Here is a 12,960-nt window from a genome sequence, read left to right on the forward strand (position 1 = left end):
TAGCTCTTTTCATCGCCATCAAGTTGCAACTGACTTCTGGCAACCCCATAGGGTTTTCATGGCAAGAGATGTTCAGAGATGGTTTGCCGTTGCCTGTCTCTGCATAGCAACCCTGGACTTCCTTGGTGGTCTCTCATCCAAGTACTAACCCAAGCCAACCCAACTTAGCTTCCAAAATCTGATGAGAATGGGCTAGTCTGGGCCATTCAGGTCAGGGCCTTCAAGGTAGTACTGGACTTGAATCTTTCTCTTCTACTGTAGACCAACAGATACTCACCTAAAGTATCTGCTTAGGATGGCACTGTAACCCACTGATTATGACAGATTAAGTTGTCTTTTCAAATTGTAACAAATTCTAAGTATGAGGTAGCCAATGTTAAGCATAGTTAAACCTTGTTGTTTTAAATAGGACAGATAAGCAATGTGATCAATGAGTCTAGAATGGGATTGATTTCGCACTAGGCTTGTTCTGGGTGAAGAGCCTCTTTGCTCCCAGCACTTCTCTCCATTTTTGCACAAGCTGCTGCGGAGCTGCAAGTTGACGCCCCGCTTTCCCGCAGCAAGCAAGATCCTTTTACAAGCAGTTTCTCTTTGCTGCATGAGAACAGCACGCCGACTTGTAGCTCCGCGACAGCTTGTGCAAAAATGGAGAGAAGCGCTGGGGGCAAAAGGGCTCTCCACCCGGAAAAAGTCCTAGTGCAAAATTGGTACTAGTTTATTATATCCAACCACATGATCACAAATCTGGGGGAGCATACAATATAGTTAACAATAATAAATGAAGAAAAAGTTTCAGTTACTTTTGAGATAGTCTTTTGAGTTCCCCAAATTTTGTACTGATCATTTAATATGTATCCTGGAGAAAAAACTCTTTGTTTTATGGCTCCACACCAAGTACCATGTATATCACAAGACCTTACAGCAGGGGTGTCAAACATGTGGCCCATGGACCGAATCAGTCCCGCAGAGGGCTCCAGTCAGGCCCTCCAGCAACTGGCTGTCATCTGCTTCATTTTCCTTTGCCTGCTTTTTTCGGTCGCCATTTTGTGTTTCTCCCCCGACAGGCCAGAGCAGCAAAGCAGACTTTCCCTCTCCCCCCTCCCTTTTCCCAAAGGGAGGAGGAGGGAGGAGCAGCCTCAGCCAATGAGGGAACTTGGCTGTATAGCTCTGTTGGGTGATTAAGTTTGCCAGACTCAGTTTATCACTCTGCAGAGTTACTGAGACAAGACTCTTCCTTCTACTAAATGGCTGAGGCTCCTCCCCCTCCTCCTGCCCTGGGGAAGGAAAGAAAGATCCAGAGCTTCCTTTGCCAAGTCCCCACCATCAGAAGAGCTACAAAGAATACTTTTAAGACTAGCAATGTTTTAGTGAAGGTATGAGCTTTTTGCCTTGCTATAGAGAGAGAGAGAGTGAGAGAGTTTTGTTGGGCTTGTAACTGGATTCCCTCCTCTTTTTCACTGTACTCATGCCCTCCAGTCTTTCTCAATAGGAAAGCATGTGAACTATTTAGAAGAGAAATATCAGCGTTAGGCTGAGAGTGTGTTCCACCCCTGGTTTACCCAGCAAATTTTCCTTATTTTTTTCTTTCACATTTTCCTTTGATTGGGGGTCTTGAATTTAGACTTCCCACATAGTAGGCTGACATTGACCACTGTACATGGCTGTATCTCTGTTCTTGTAGTTGTTTTTTAGGGGGAAAGTTGTAGTTATTTTTCTGGGGAAAATTATAGTTTTGTAGGCAAGCACATAGCCCTTAGTCTGTGCCATGGTGCCTTCACATGTTCTTGACTAGTACTTGAAGCAACTTCTGTACAAAAGCTCACAATGCCCAGCTGCTTCATGTTCCTCTGGGTCTTAGGCTCAAAGCATTGACCATGAGATGTCTGTAATGAATGTCAATGAATCAAAAGCAGGTTTGCAACTTACAGATGTGCACACCTGAACAGCACATATTCAAGACTGGTACAGCACAGATATTGTCTGCTGTTTTTGATGCAATAATTCATAGCAAGAGGTGACATTTATTTATTTATTTATTTATTTTATTCGATTTATATCCCGCCCTACCCCACCGAAGCGGGCTCAGGGCGGCTCACAACATAAAATTCTAACAATAAATCAAAAATTAAAATACATTAATAATTTACACAGTAAAATAAAACACAATTGTCAGCATGCTATGCTACAGTCTTCTTAAAATTCAGCTATTCAGGTATTCAGATATTCCAAGACTGTAAAACAAAATATTGCAAGCTGGCTAATATTTTAAGCATGTTTTATGGTAAGCAAAAAAATAATCTTTGTGTGTCTGTGCCCTTTATAAATTTTATATGTCCGCTACCTGGCATTACATTTTATGATACACATGGCTCGGCCCGACAAGGTCTCATTTATGTCAAACTAGCCCTCCTAACAAATGAGTTCGACACCCCTGCCTTACAGACTCTCATCTTGGAAGCTGGCCACACATGGCATCCTTTCTGCCACCAGAACAGTTTTGGTTTTTTTAAAAAGACCAACCCATTCTGGAAACTTGGCAAACACATTTATCCTCTCTTAGGCCTAGGCTGTGCAGTACTTCCTTCTGTGAGCCCCGGCATCTTGAATCATGTATTGAACAGCATCAGAGAAATGCCAATGCGGAGTCCTTGGACTGCTGTGATGAAGTAATAATCGTGTAACTAAGCCTAATGATAGGAGTTCAGCTGATTTTTACTTCAGCCTGTGATCTTTCTCTAGAGGGCTATTACTTAGCATTTTCTGTCTCCTATTGCATAAGTCTTGGTTGTGGAGGATGTGAGTGCAGAATCCAATAGCAGCCAAGGCCTTTGATCTTTAAAACATTGAGATGATTTTCTTTTATAATCAGAATCAAGAGAGGCAAGAGTCTGCCATCTTATCCAGGGGGCTGAGGTACAAATCCTGCTACAGGAAAAGGAAGTTTCCTTCCCCCATATTTCTGTGCATGTTTTGTTGTTGTTGCTGTTGTTCAGTGGGACAGTCGAGTCCGACTCTTTGCGACTCCATGGACAAAGTCATGCCAGGCCAGGCCAGGAAACAGCCCTGTGCATGTTTATTATGTATCAAATATATCCTGAGTTGCAATTTTAAAAGTTTTTGCATCACAGTGGCCATTTAGCTGAAAACTGATAGACCTTAATAGTTCTGGTTCAGAATATAAGAAAGGATCACAAGTTTTAAAATAATGCTTACAAAAGAATTAGTAAGTAAAGCCTCACTGCTGAAGATGGTTTTATTTTATTGGCTTGTAAACTGCTGTACATCAGATAATATATTTAGAGCTAGTACCAGAGAGGAAAGTAAGAGATTACTAATTTAATGCCATGCTTACAAATATAAGAGAAGCCATATTGGATCAGGCCAATGGCCCATCCAGTCCAACAGTGGCCAATTTTTTTTATTAACATGTGGAATTCACTGCCACAGGAGGTGGTGGCAGCTACAAGCATAGCCAGCTTCAAGAGGGGGTTAGATAAAAATATGGAGCAGAGGTCCATCAGTGGCTATTAGCCACAGTGTGTGTGTGTATATATATACACACACACACACACACACACACACACACTGTGGCTAATAGCCACTGATGGACCTCTGCTCCATATTTTTATCTGTGTATGTATATCTGTGTGTGTGTATGTGTGTGTGTGTATGTGTGTGTGTATATATATATATATATATACACACACACACACACACACACTGTGGCTAATAGCCACTGATGGACCTCTGCTCCATATTTTTATCTAACCCCCTCTTGAAGCTGGCTATGCTTGTAGCTGCCACCACCTCCTGTGGCAGTGAATTCCACATGTTAATCACCCTTTGGGTGAAGAAGTACCTCTTTTTATCCGTTCTAACCCAACTGCTCAGCAATTTCATTGAATGCCCACGAGTTCTTGTATTGTGAGAAAGGGAGAAAAGTACTTCTTTCTCTACCTTCTCCATCCCAAGCATAATCTTGTAAACCTCTATCATGTCACCCCCAGTCGATGTTTCTCCAAGCTAAAGAGCCCCAAGCGTTTTAACCTTTCTTCATAGGGAAAGCATTCCAAACCTTTAATCATTCTAGTTGCCCTTTTCTGCACTTTTTCCAATGCTATAATATCCTTTTTGAGGTGCGGCGACCAGAATTGTACACAGTATTCCAAATGAGACCGCACCATCGATTTATACAGGGGCATTATGATACTGGCTGATTTGTTTTCAGTTCCCTTCCTAATAATTCCCAGCATGGCGTTGGACTTTTTTATTGCAATCGCACACTGTCTTGACATTTTCAGAGTTATCTACCACAACCCCAAGATCTCTCTCTTGATCAGTCTCTGCCAGTTCACACCCCATCAACTTGTATTTGTAGCTGGGATTCTTGGCCCCAATGTGCATTACTTTGCACTTGGCCACATTGAACATCATCTGCCACATTGACGCCCACTCACCCAGCCTCAACAGATCCCTTTGGAGTTCCTCACAATCCTCTTTGGTTCTTACCACCCTGAACAATTTAGTGTCATCTGCAAACTTGGCCACTTCACTGCCTGCTCTCAACTCCAAATCATTTATGAACAAGTTAAAGAGCATGGGACCCAGTACTGAGCCCTGCGGCACTCCACTGCTTACCGTCTTCCACTGCGAAGACTGCTCATTTATACTCACTCTCTGCTTCCTATTAATTAGCCAGTTTTTGATCCACAAGAGGACCTGTCCTTTTACTCCATGACTCTTGAGCTTACTAAAGAGCCTTTGATGAGGAACTATATCAAAAGCTTTCTGGAAGTCAAGGTAAACAATATCTATTGGGTCTCCTTTGTCCACATGTTTGTTCACTCCCTCAAAGAAATGTAACAGGTTAGTGAGGCAAGATCTTCCCTTACAGAACCCATGCTGAGACTTCCTCAATAACTCGTGTTCATCAATGTGCCTACTCATTCTGTCCTTGATAATGGTTTCTACCAACTTTCCCGGTATTGAAGTCAGACTGACTGGCCTGTAGTTACCCAGATCTCCTCTGGAACCCTTTTTAAAGATGGGGGTGACATTTGCTACATTCCAGTCCTCAGGAACGGAGGCAGATTTCAATGAAAGATTACATATTTTTGTCAGAAGATCCACAAGTTCAACTTTGAGTTATTTCAGAACTCTTGGATGTATCATTATATGTATCATTATATCTAATTCTGAATGGGACCATAGAGGATATGATCAGTAGATCCGCAAGATGGAACTGTTAGTGGTCATTTTGAAGGTTGCTGAGTCTTGGTTTCTATACAGCAAAGCCCTGGGTGGGAGAGCACTGGGAGATTAAAACCGTCCTGTAAAAGTCCTTTACCTTTACCTGACTTGCTGGGGACAGGACCTGTGGCAGCCACTGGAGACTCACTCCCCACTCAACTGGGCCTGAGCACCAGCACTCACTATATTGGGTCTTGCTTGGCTGCTGGAACCATACAACTGGACCTGGCCCAGCCCTGTAGCTGTCACTACACAATTCATACAGAGTTCTCTTTGGAAAGAGACTGCAAAGGGAGGGTGAGGAATGAAAGCTGAACACAGGGAGGCAGATAAATGTAGATTATCTGTTGGGTAGGAATGAGAGAAGGAAACAGGACAGGGGTAGAAGCTGTGGGGGCTCTCAGGGAAGGGAAAGAAAAATAGTGGGGGAGGGGAAATAAGATGCTCTCACACAAGTCTTTATAGGACCTCCACTTGTAATATTTATAACCCCAATAACTGTGAGCACATGAGCTTCTTATAGTCACTTATGAACAGGAAACAATGCACACTCACATAAAATATACATAAGTATGGATTAGGTATTTTAAACCACCTACTTGTTCTGTTCATGTCATATCCATCAGTCACAAACAGTTCAGTGATTGGTTTGATTGTTCATGGACCCATTTGTGACACATTGCTTTTGTTGTATTCCTTCCTAATCATGCAGTACAGGACAACTGGCTTTTCATGCATGCATGTCCTCAGATAGCCCAGTTCAGTTCTGTTACTTCCACCCTGCACTGTGTGTCCTCTGTAATGGCTTCGCTCAGTGAGTAGTTGTTTAAACAGACAACTAAATGTCACATATCACTTTAATCATTCATGAATAAATACTGTGTTTTAATAAAATTCTGTTTGGTGTTTGTCTAAGTTGTAGTCAGGGCTTTTTTGTAGGAACAGCCCAGAGGGAACTCATTTGCATATTAGGCCACACCCCAACATCACCATTGTTTAACACTGGGCTTTTTGTAGAAAAAGCTCAGCAGGAACTCATTTGCATGTTAGGCCACATCCCCTGATGCCAAGCCTGCTGGAACTGTGTTCCTGTGTGTTCCTGCTCAAAAAAAGCCATGTTCCTAGCGATGCTGATGGCTGCTGATCAGTTTGAGTAAGCAGCATCTTTGCACACATGCAGTTAGCCTGATGGAAACCTGTTTGGCAGGCATTTGTGAACTAAATGGGTTGGGTAACACCTTGAAACATGGCAAGTTTGACTGCTGAACATATCTGTGGAGAAATTCACAGCATCCCTACTTTAGACCTTCTATTATCTTCTGCTAAGTGAGGAATGAACTGTTGGAGAAAGACTTCTGCCGTAGGAGGAAGGAGTTCTTCTTCCAGTGGAACAAATCTTCCTTCAAAAGAGTCTTCACCTCTTGAAAGGGGACCTGTGGGTCCAACACTCAGATCTTTCCCTCCCCATTAGCAGTGCTGGAAATCAGCATGCTTTCCATCTCCTGTATGTTTGTGTATATACCTGCCTTTCTCCCAATGCTGGTAACAGCGATATAAAAATCAATATAAAACCAATTGAATAAGACAAGAAATATTAAAGCAACAAATATAAAATACACTCAATCATACTAAAAATGAAATGTTAATTTTAATGCTTAATCTTAGATTTTATGTTAGTTTTATATGTTGTAAGCCGCCCTGAGCCACCTAGTGGGAAGGGCGGGATATAAATCTTAGATAGATAGATGGATAGATGGATAGATGGATAGATGGATAGATGGATGGATGGATGGATGGATGGATGGATAGATGGATAGATGGATAGATGGATGGATAGATGGATAGATGGATAGATGGATAGATGGATGGATAGATGGATGGATAGATGGATGGATAGAGGGATAGATAGATAGATAGATAGATAGATAGATAGATAGATAGATAGATAGATAGATAGATAGATAGATAGATAAATAAATATCCAGTCTGAACATGTTAGCAGGATATTCCCCTTTTGCTCAGGTTGCCCCTGAATTCAGGGACAATCTTGGCACCCTGGGCTTTCCTGGGGATCTGGACAGAGAGCAAGAAGATCTGGCAGACTGATATGAGTGCTGCCACTGCTGGCCCCTAACAGATGTTTTTAATGCAGCCGGAACACCAGGCACATTGGCCTCCGTACGGAGCAACATTGTCTGAGTGGGGCAGCCAACATGGCCAGCTGAGGAGCATCTGTCCTCCCACCAGGCTGGCTGCAGTGACAGCCAGGCCTGGAGGAAAGCCACACCCTCCTTTCACCTTCTGCAGGACTTAGGAGAGGTAAGGGAAAGCACAAAGATGGGAGGCTGGCTTGATAAGGGCCAAGGATAGAGACTTGGAAGGTCTAGTAATTAATCTCTCCAGCAGCCCAGAGCCAACTGGGCAGAGTGGAGGACACTTCAGGTGGACAGACTCCTTTTCCTCTCTTGGCTGAGGCCCCAGTGGAGGTAAAGGCTCCTGACCACCCTGATGAGATCATGGACCTTCACATCCTCACCATAGGCATCGCAGCCCGTGTCTTATTTTTAAAAAATTACTTAGTACATGAAACCAAAGCACGACTTCTAATGATGAAAACATTTTAGCTCTTTGTAACTGTAACTGAAAATATGCTCAGTGTTAAGAGAGCACTTAAGACCTCATCTCTGTTAAATACGTTTTTATTCTCTTCCAAGTTCAGTTCTTCTATAATCATCAGTCAGAAATATTTCCTGAAATCTGAACACAAGGTTTATTTTATTCTGGGATCTTATGTATTTTCTTCTTCAGAATGATAAATATAGAATACCTTCTGTATAGAGGGAACATTCTAGGAATATACATTAGTGTACATTAGTATATTTTAAAATAATTCTTTAGAGGGAAGCAAACTATTCAGTCTTACTAAGCTGCTGTGACTTCCATAGGAAAATGTACTGTTTCCTGAAGCCTTTGATTCATCTGGAAGTATTTAAATGCCTGTCTGCTTCTTAATATTGCCAATTTGCTTTATAAGCTCCTCCTAGGGAACTGACAGAGGAAGAAAAGCAACAGATTCTCCACTCGGAAGAATTCCTTATATTTTTTGACCGAACAATACGTGTGATTGAGAGAGCTCTTGCTGAAGATTCCAACATTTTCTTTGACTATAGTGGTCGAGATGTCGAAGAGAAAGATGGGTTAGTTGTCCTCTTTTCCCTTTTGCTTTTGCAATAAAACCCCAAAATTAGTAGAGCCAGTTTGGTGTAGTGGTTAAGTGTGCGGACTCTTATCTGGGAGAACCGGGTTTGATTCCCCACTCCTTCACTTGCACCTGCTAGCATGGTCTTGGGTCAGCCATAGCTCTGGCAGAGGTTGTCCTTGAAAGGGCAGCTGCTGTGAGAGAGCCCTCTCCAGCCCCACCCACCTCACAGGGTGTCTGTTGTGGGGGAGGAAGGTAAAGGAGATTGTGAGCCGCTCTGAGACTCTTCGGAGTGGAGGGCGGGATATAAATCCAATATCTTCATTTTTTTCATCTAGTACTTGTAGACAAGAGGATCAAATGCCCTTTGTATACATGTTCAAGACTGATAAATTAATAGGCGTCATATCTTCTGCTGTCGGGCTCTGAAATAGATTTCTTTAAAAAATAAACACCAGGTTCTTGATTTCCTCTGTTCAGCTGTATTCTACTTAATTTTCTCTGAAACAGAGCCATATTTTTCCGAATATGGTTGCAAGTCCTCACTAGTTTCTAGTCAGCTTAATTGCATTCTCTTGACAGTATGCACACTGCTGTTTTAATAAGTCATGGAAATCATCAGTGAAGAGAGAAACCAAACTAGTGAGAGTGACTAAAACTTGCTGCTCAGGAAGTTGATGGACAAAGAGCTGCAGTTCCTGTGCTATTTGAGATAAAAATCTGTGTACTTTTGCTTGCTAAAGTGTAGGGTGGGGTCCAAATTAACTTTTCCATCAACCAATCAAAACTTTTTTGCCCCCCTCCCACTGCAGCCCATTGGTCTCTACAAAACACTGCTCCTGGAAGTTGAGGAGAGTTTTCTTGAGGAACGACATGAGGGAGGTTTGTAGTGGGAAAGGGAAATAATAGAAATTGCCAATTTAGTATGGATCAAACCCATAGTTTTGTATTGTTTGCACTTATCAACATCAGCTACAGTCTACAAAAAAAGCTTATACCCTCTTCAAAATCTTCCTCCTGAAAGTTCCCCTTTTTTTGCTAGTTGGTGAAGTTTATTCAGTTCTTGGGGCAAAACAGAGTAGTTTTCAGGTGGATTTTAATTTTTATGTTTTTTACAATGAAACACGAGCTTAGACATGAGAGACATGTTTTCTAAAGGAACAAATACAGTAATTTATTTCTGGGAATGAACTGAGGGCAAATATCATGGCAGAGGCAGTAAAGAGGCACACTGGTGTTTTGGGGTTTTTTTCGCTTCTCTCCTAGCTCCCAAGTCCCCTGACTTGAAAGGTACTCCCCTCCCAAGCTGCTTCCCACTGACTTCTGACTGTTGGGTTCAAAATTGGGGGAGGAAGATGAAGGAAGCTCTGTTTTATTAACAGCTACATTTGAGATCTGGTCTGTACCTGTATCAGAATAAGGTGGCCAAGTTCTAAGAGAAGAGTTCTGGTACAGGCACAGACCTGATCTGCAATGCACCAAGACAGTAACAAGTAAGTAAGGCAGAGCAGGGAAAAGAAGCACTTGGAAATCTCCAAAACAATTTTGAATGCAAACAATCCCAAGATCCCAAGTATGTGTTTTGAATGCAAATAAATTATTATGTGTTCAAATCCATTTAGAGATGTCCAAGCTGGAGCCAACTTGTCCTTCAACCGCCAGTTCTATGATGAACATTGGTCAAAACATCGGGTTGTCACTTGTATGGATTGGTCTCTTCAGGTAAGTTAGGAGTACAAACTTTGGGTATTCTTGTCACCACATGACAAATTTGTGTAGTTATTTCCACATTTCCAAGCAGGTTTGGTCTTGTCCAGAACTGGTTCTAGGTTCCTAAGCAAGGCACAGCCATCCACTCCTGGGTCCATGCCCCTGCCAGTCAGGTCTAGGACAGTAGAAGGTTCCAGTAACCTGTTATCCTACTGATGCCTGGCGATGAGGTGAGTCCCTCCAGTGCATCAGGACCATCCTCATGGTGTCTCCTGAAGCATTACTTGTGTAGATTGGCCAAAGAACCAGCCATGATCTTGTGTTTCTTGAATAATGCCTCTAAACCCCCAACCCCCAGCACTGTATGGAAAACTGTGTTTGAACTGAGGGAAGTTTGTCATATGCCATGAAAATCAGCTGTTTACAAGAAAAATACATTAAATATCTCAGTGGGCCTTCCAAAGTAGCTGTGCAGTCTTTATCAATACCATAAGGCTTGACAGTCGGTGAGATCATGAATGATATATTATGGCTCGGTTTCCATGTAACCATGATCTGATTCAAACTGCCTAGGTACTAATTGTACAAGTTGCTTGAGGAAGATAATGCTGACTTTGAAGTACTATATTCATGGCGTAGAACCTGAGCTGATTTTATAGAGAAGTTTTACATCCATGTGCTTTAATTGAATCCATTTTGCAACAGGTATGCACTGGTATGTGGGTGGCCAGTAAGCCTATACGGATTTCCAGTGAAATGAGAAATAAGCCTGAGGATACACTTATCTTAGGTTATTCGCTTGTTCCAGGGGCTGGAAATTACATGGAATTCTTATCTGATAGCTTTTTAACAAGCAGCGTTTACTGTATTCCCACGACAGCGAGATAAAGCCAAGTTGGAAGGCAACTGCCAAAATGTAATTGTTCACTCCCTCAGGCTTGCAAACATGTTCTGTCTCCATTACTTTGTTCTGGGGTGGCCCTGTCTCACCTCCTCTTACTCTGAACTCTTATCTACCTTGGATGTACACCTTAACAACCCTCAGTGTCAATCTGCATTATAGTGAAGGGAATTCTTTGAACTCTAGACTTTTTTTTTGTTTTTTGCACATATACTGTATGCTACATGATAGTTCAGCAAAGCAAACACACAACAGAAAACATCGTGACTTCTGATGCATTGCCTGGCATGGTGTATTGCTTACCTAAGACTGTATTTCCCACAGTTTAAGAAACAGGAATTTAGGAATTTTTTTGGTCTGCATCCAAAAGATGATGATGGAGCATATTGGGTAGTATTATGCTAATCAAATAGGTGCTGTTGGCAGGGAAAGTACCACTGGTCAAATCAAATCTAACATACACCAGAAACGTTTCCTGTCATGGACAATCCTTTCTTTGCTTTTATACATACATACATACATATATATATATATATGTGTGTGTGTGTGTGTGTATGCATGTGTGTGTGTGTGTGTATTCCTCTTCTCTCAGTGATTGAAAGTGCCTATTTTTGTAGGAAAAGTCCAGCAGGAACTCATTTGCATATTAAGCCACACCCCCTGATGTCACCATTGTTTCCACAGGGCTTTTTCTACAAAAAAATTCTACAAAAATTCCCAGCGGGAACTCATCTGCATATTAGGCCAGACCCTCTGATGCCAAGCCAGCTGTAACTGCGTTGCTATGCATTCTTGCTCAAAAAACCCTCTGCTTACACTAAATCAGAATAGGTTTTTGTACAGTCAAAGACAGAGGTAAGCTGGGAAGTTAAAATTGTGCTAAGACACTCCAAGCTGAGCCAAGGCCCATGTGGTGAATGCAAGCAGCAGACATTGCCACATCTGTTGTGTTTCCCACTTACTGGAAGAGGCAAGTGACGAGTGAACAATGATTGTTATTGCCATAGGAGGATCATAGAAGACTCTGAAGCCAAGTGGCAATGGCTGACCAACTGGGTCTAGACTCTGCTTGGGATGCAACATGGATCTACTTAGGCTCAATCTGCAATGCTCACGGCTCCAATGGAGTACTCAGATACAATTAAAAAAAGAATTATTTTCTAATTGTATCTGAGTACTCCTTTGGAGCTTTGAGCATTGCAGATTGGGCCCAAGTAGATTCATGGGAATATGATATATTGTACATCCTGCTGAGTTCCTCATGTTGTATCTCAAGAATATTTATCACCACTTACTCCACAGGTGAATTTCTCAGTGTGAGTAAAGTCCATTCCGTCTATAATGAGTTTTATGTATATTTTGTTAAATTTATGGAGAGCTAAGTTTGAATTTTACCACTGAGGAAGGCTTTTAGATTAAATGTATTTGGTATTGGTTCTTGTATATGGATATAATTTGTACCTTTTAACCTGTATTTATATTATTGGACATTTGTCTTTATATTGGGATTAGGTATATGCAGAATCATAGGTTTATGGTTTTTAAATGGTATTTTAGCACTTTTGAATGTATAGTTAAATTATATATGATATATTGTACATTAGCACTACATGAATAGCTATATTTTAGTTTCTTTTTCTTTGTCTCAACCTATCTCATGTAGGGTTGTGTTTTTCTCCTGTTCCCAGTGTTAGGTTCAACATTGTGAATATTTAAGACATACAATTTAAAAATGTTCATTTTGATACTTGAACATTACGGTAATTTTGTTTGAGGTTTTTTTAAAACTCTTTGCTTTTTGTAATGTTGTGAACTGCGTTGAAGGCAGTAATGCCCTGGGGCAAAATAGAGCCTTCATATAAAACGTGTATACTCAAAAGTGTGCCCAGTAGTACTCTAT

The 12,960-nt window shown here is 41.5% G+C and overlaps 1 protein-coding gene across 6 annotated transcripts in view; it reads left to right on the forward strand.

Annotated features, from left to right (window-relative positions):
* The window catches only part of DYNC1I1 (dynein cytoplasmic 1 intermediate chain 1), a 233,051-nt gene that overhangs the window by 130,016 nt on the left and 90,075 nt on the right, over positions 1-12,960 (forward strand). For all 6 annotated transcript variants that reach the window (XM_060248536.1, XM_060248538.1, XM_060248537.1 and 3 more), the window contains 2 exons: positions 8,285-8,447; positions 10,072-10,171. In XM_060248536.1, coding sequence (XP_060104519.1) covers positions 8,285-8,447; positions 10,072-10,171 — 263 coding nt within the window. The remainder of the gene's footprint in view (positions 1-8,284; positions 8,448-10,071; positions 10,172-12,960) is intronic.

This window comes from Heteronotia binoei, chromosome 10 (assembly GCF_032191835.1).
Source record: "Heteronotia binoei isolate CCM8104 ecotype False Entrance Well chromosome 10, APGP_CSIRO_Hbin_v1, whole genome shotgun sequence".
NCBI classification, from domain to species: domain Eukaryota; kingdom Metazoa; phylum Chordata; class Lepidosauria; order Squamata; family Gekkonidae; genus Heteronotia; species Heteronotia binoei.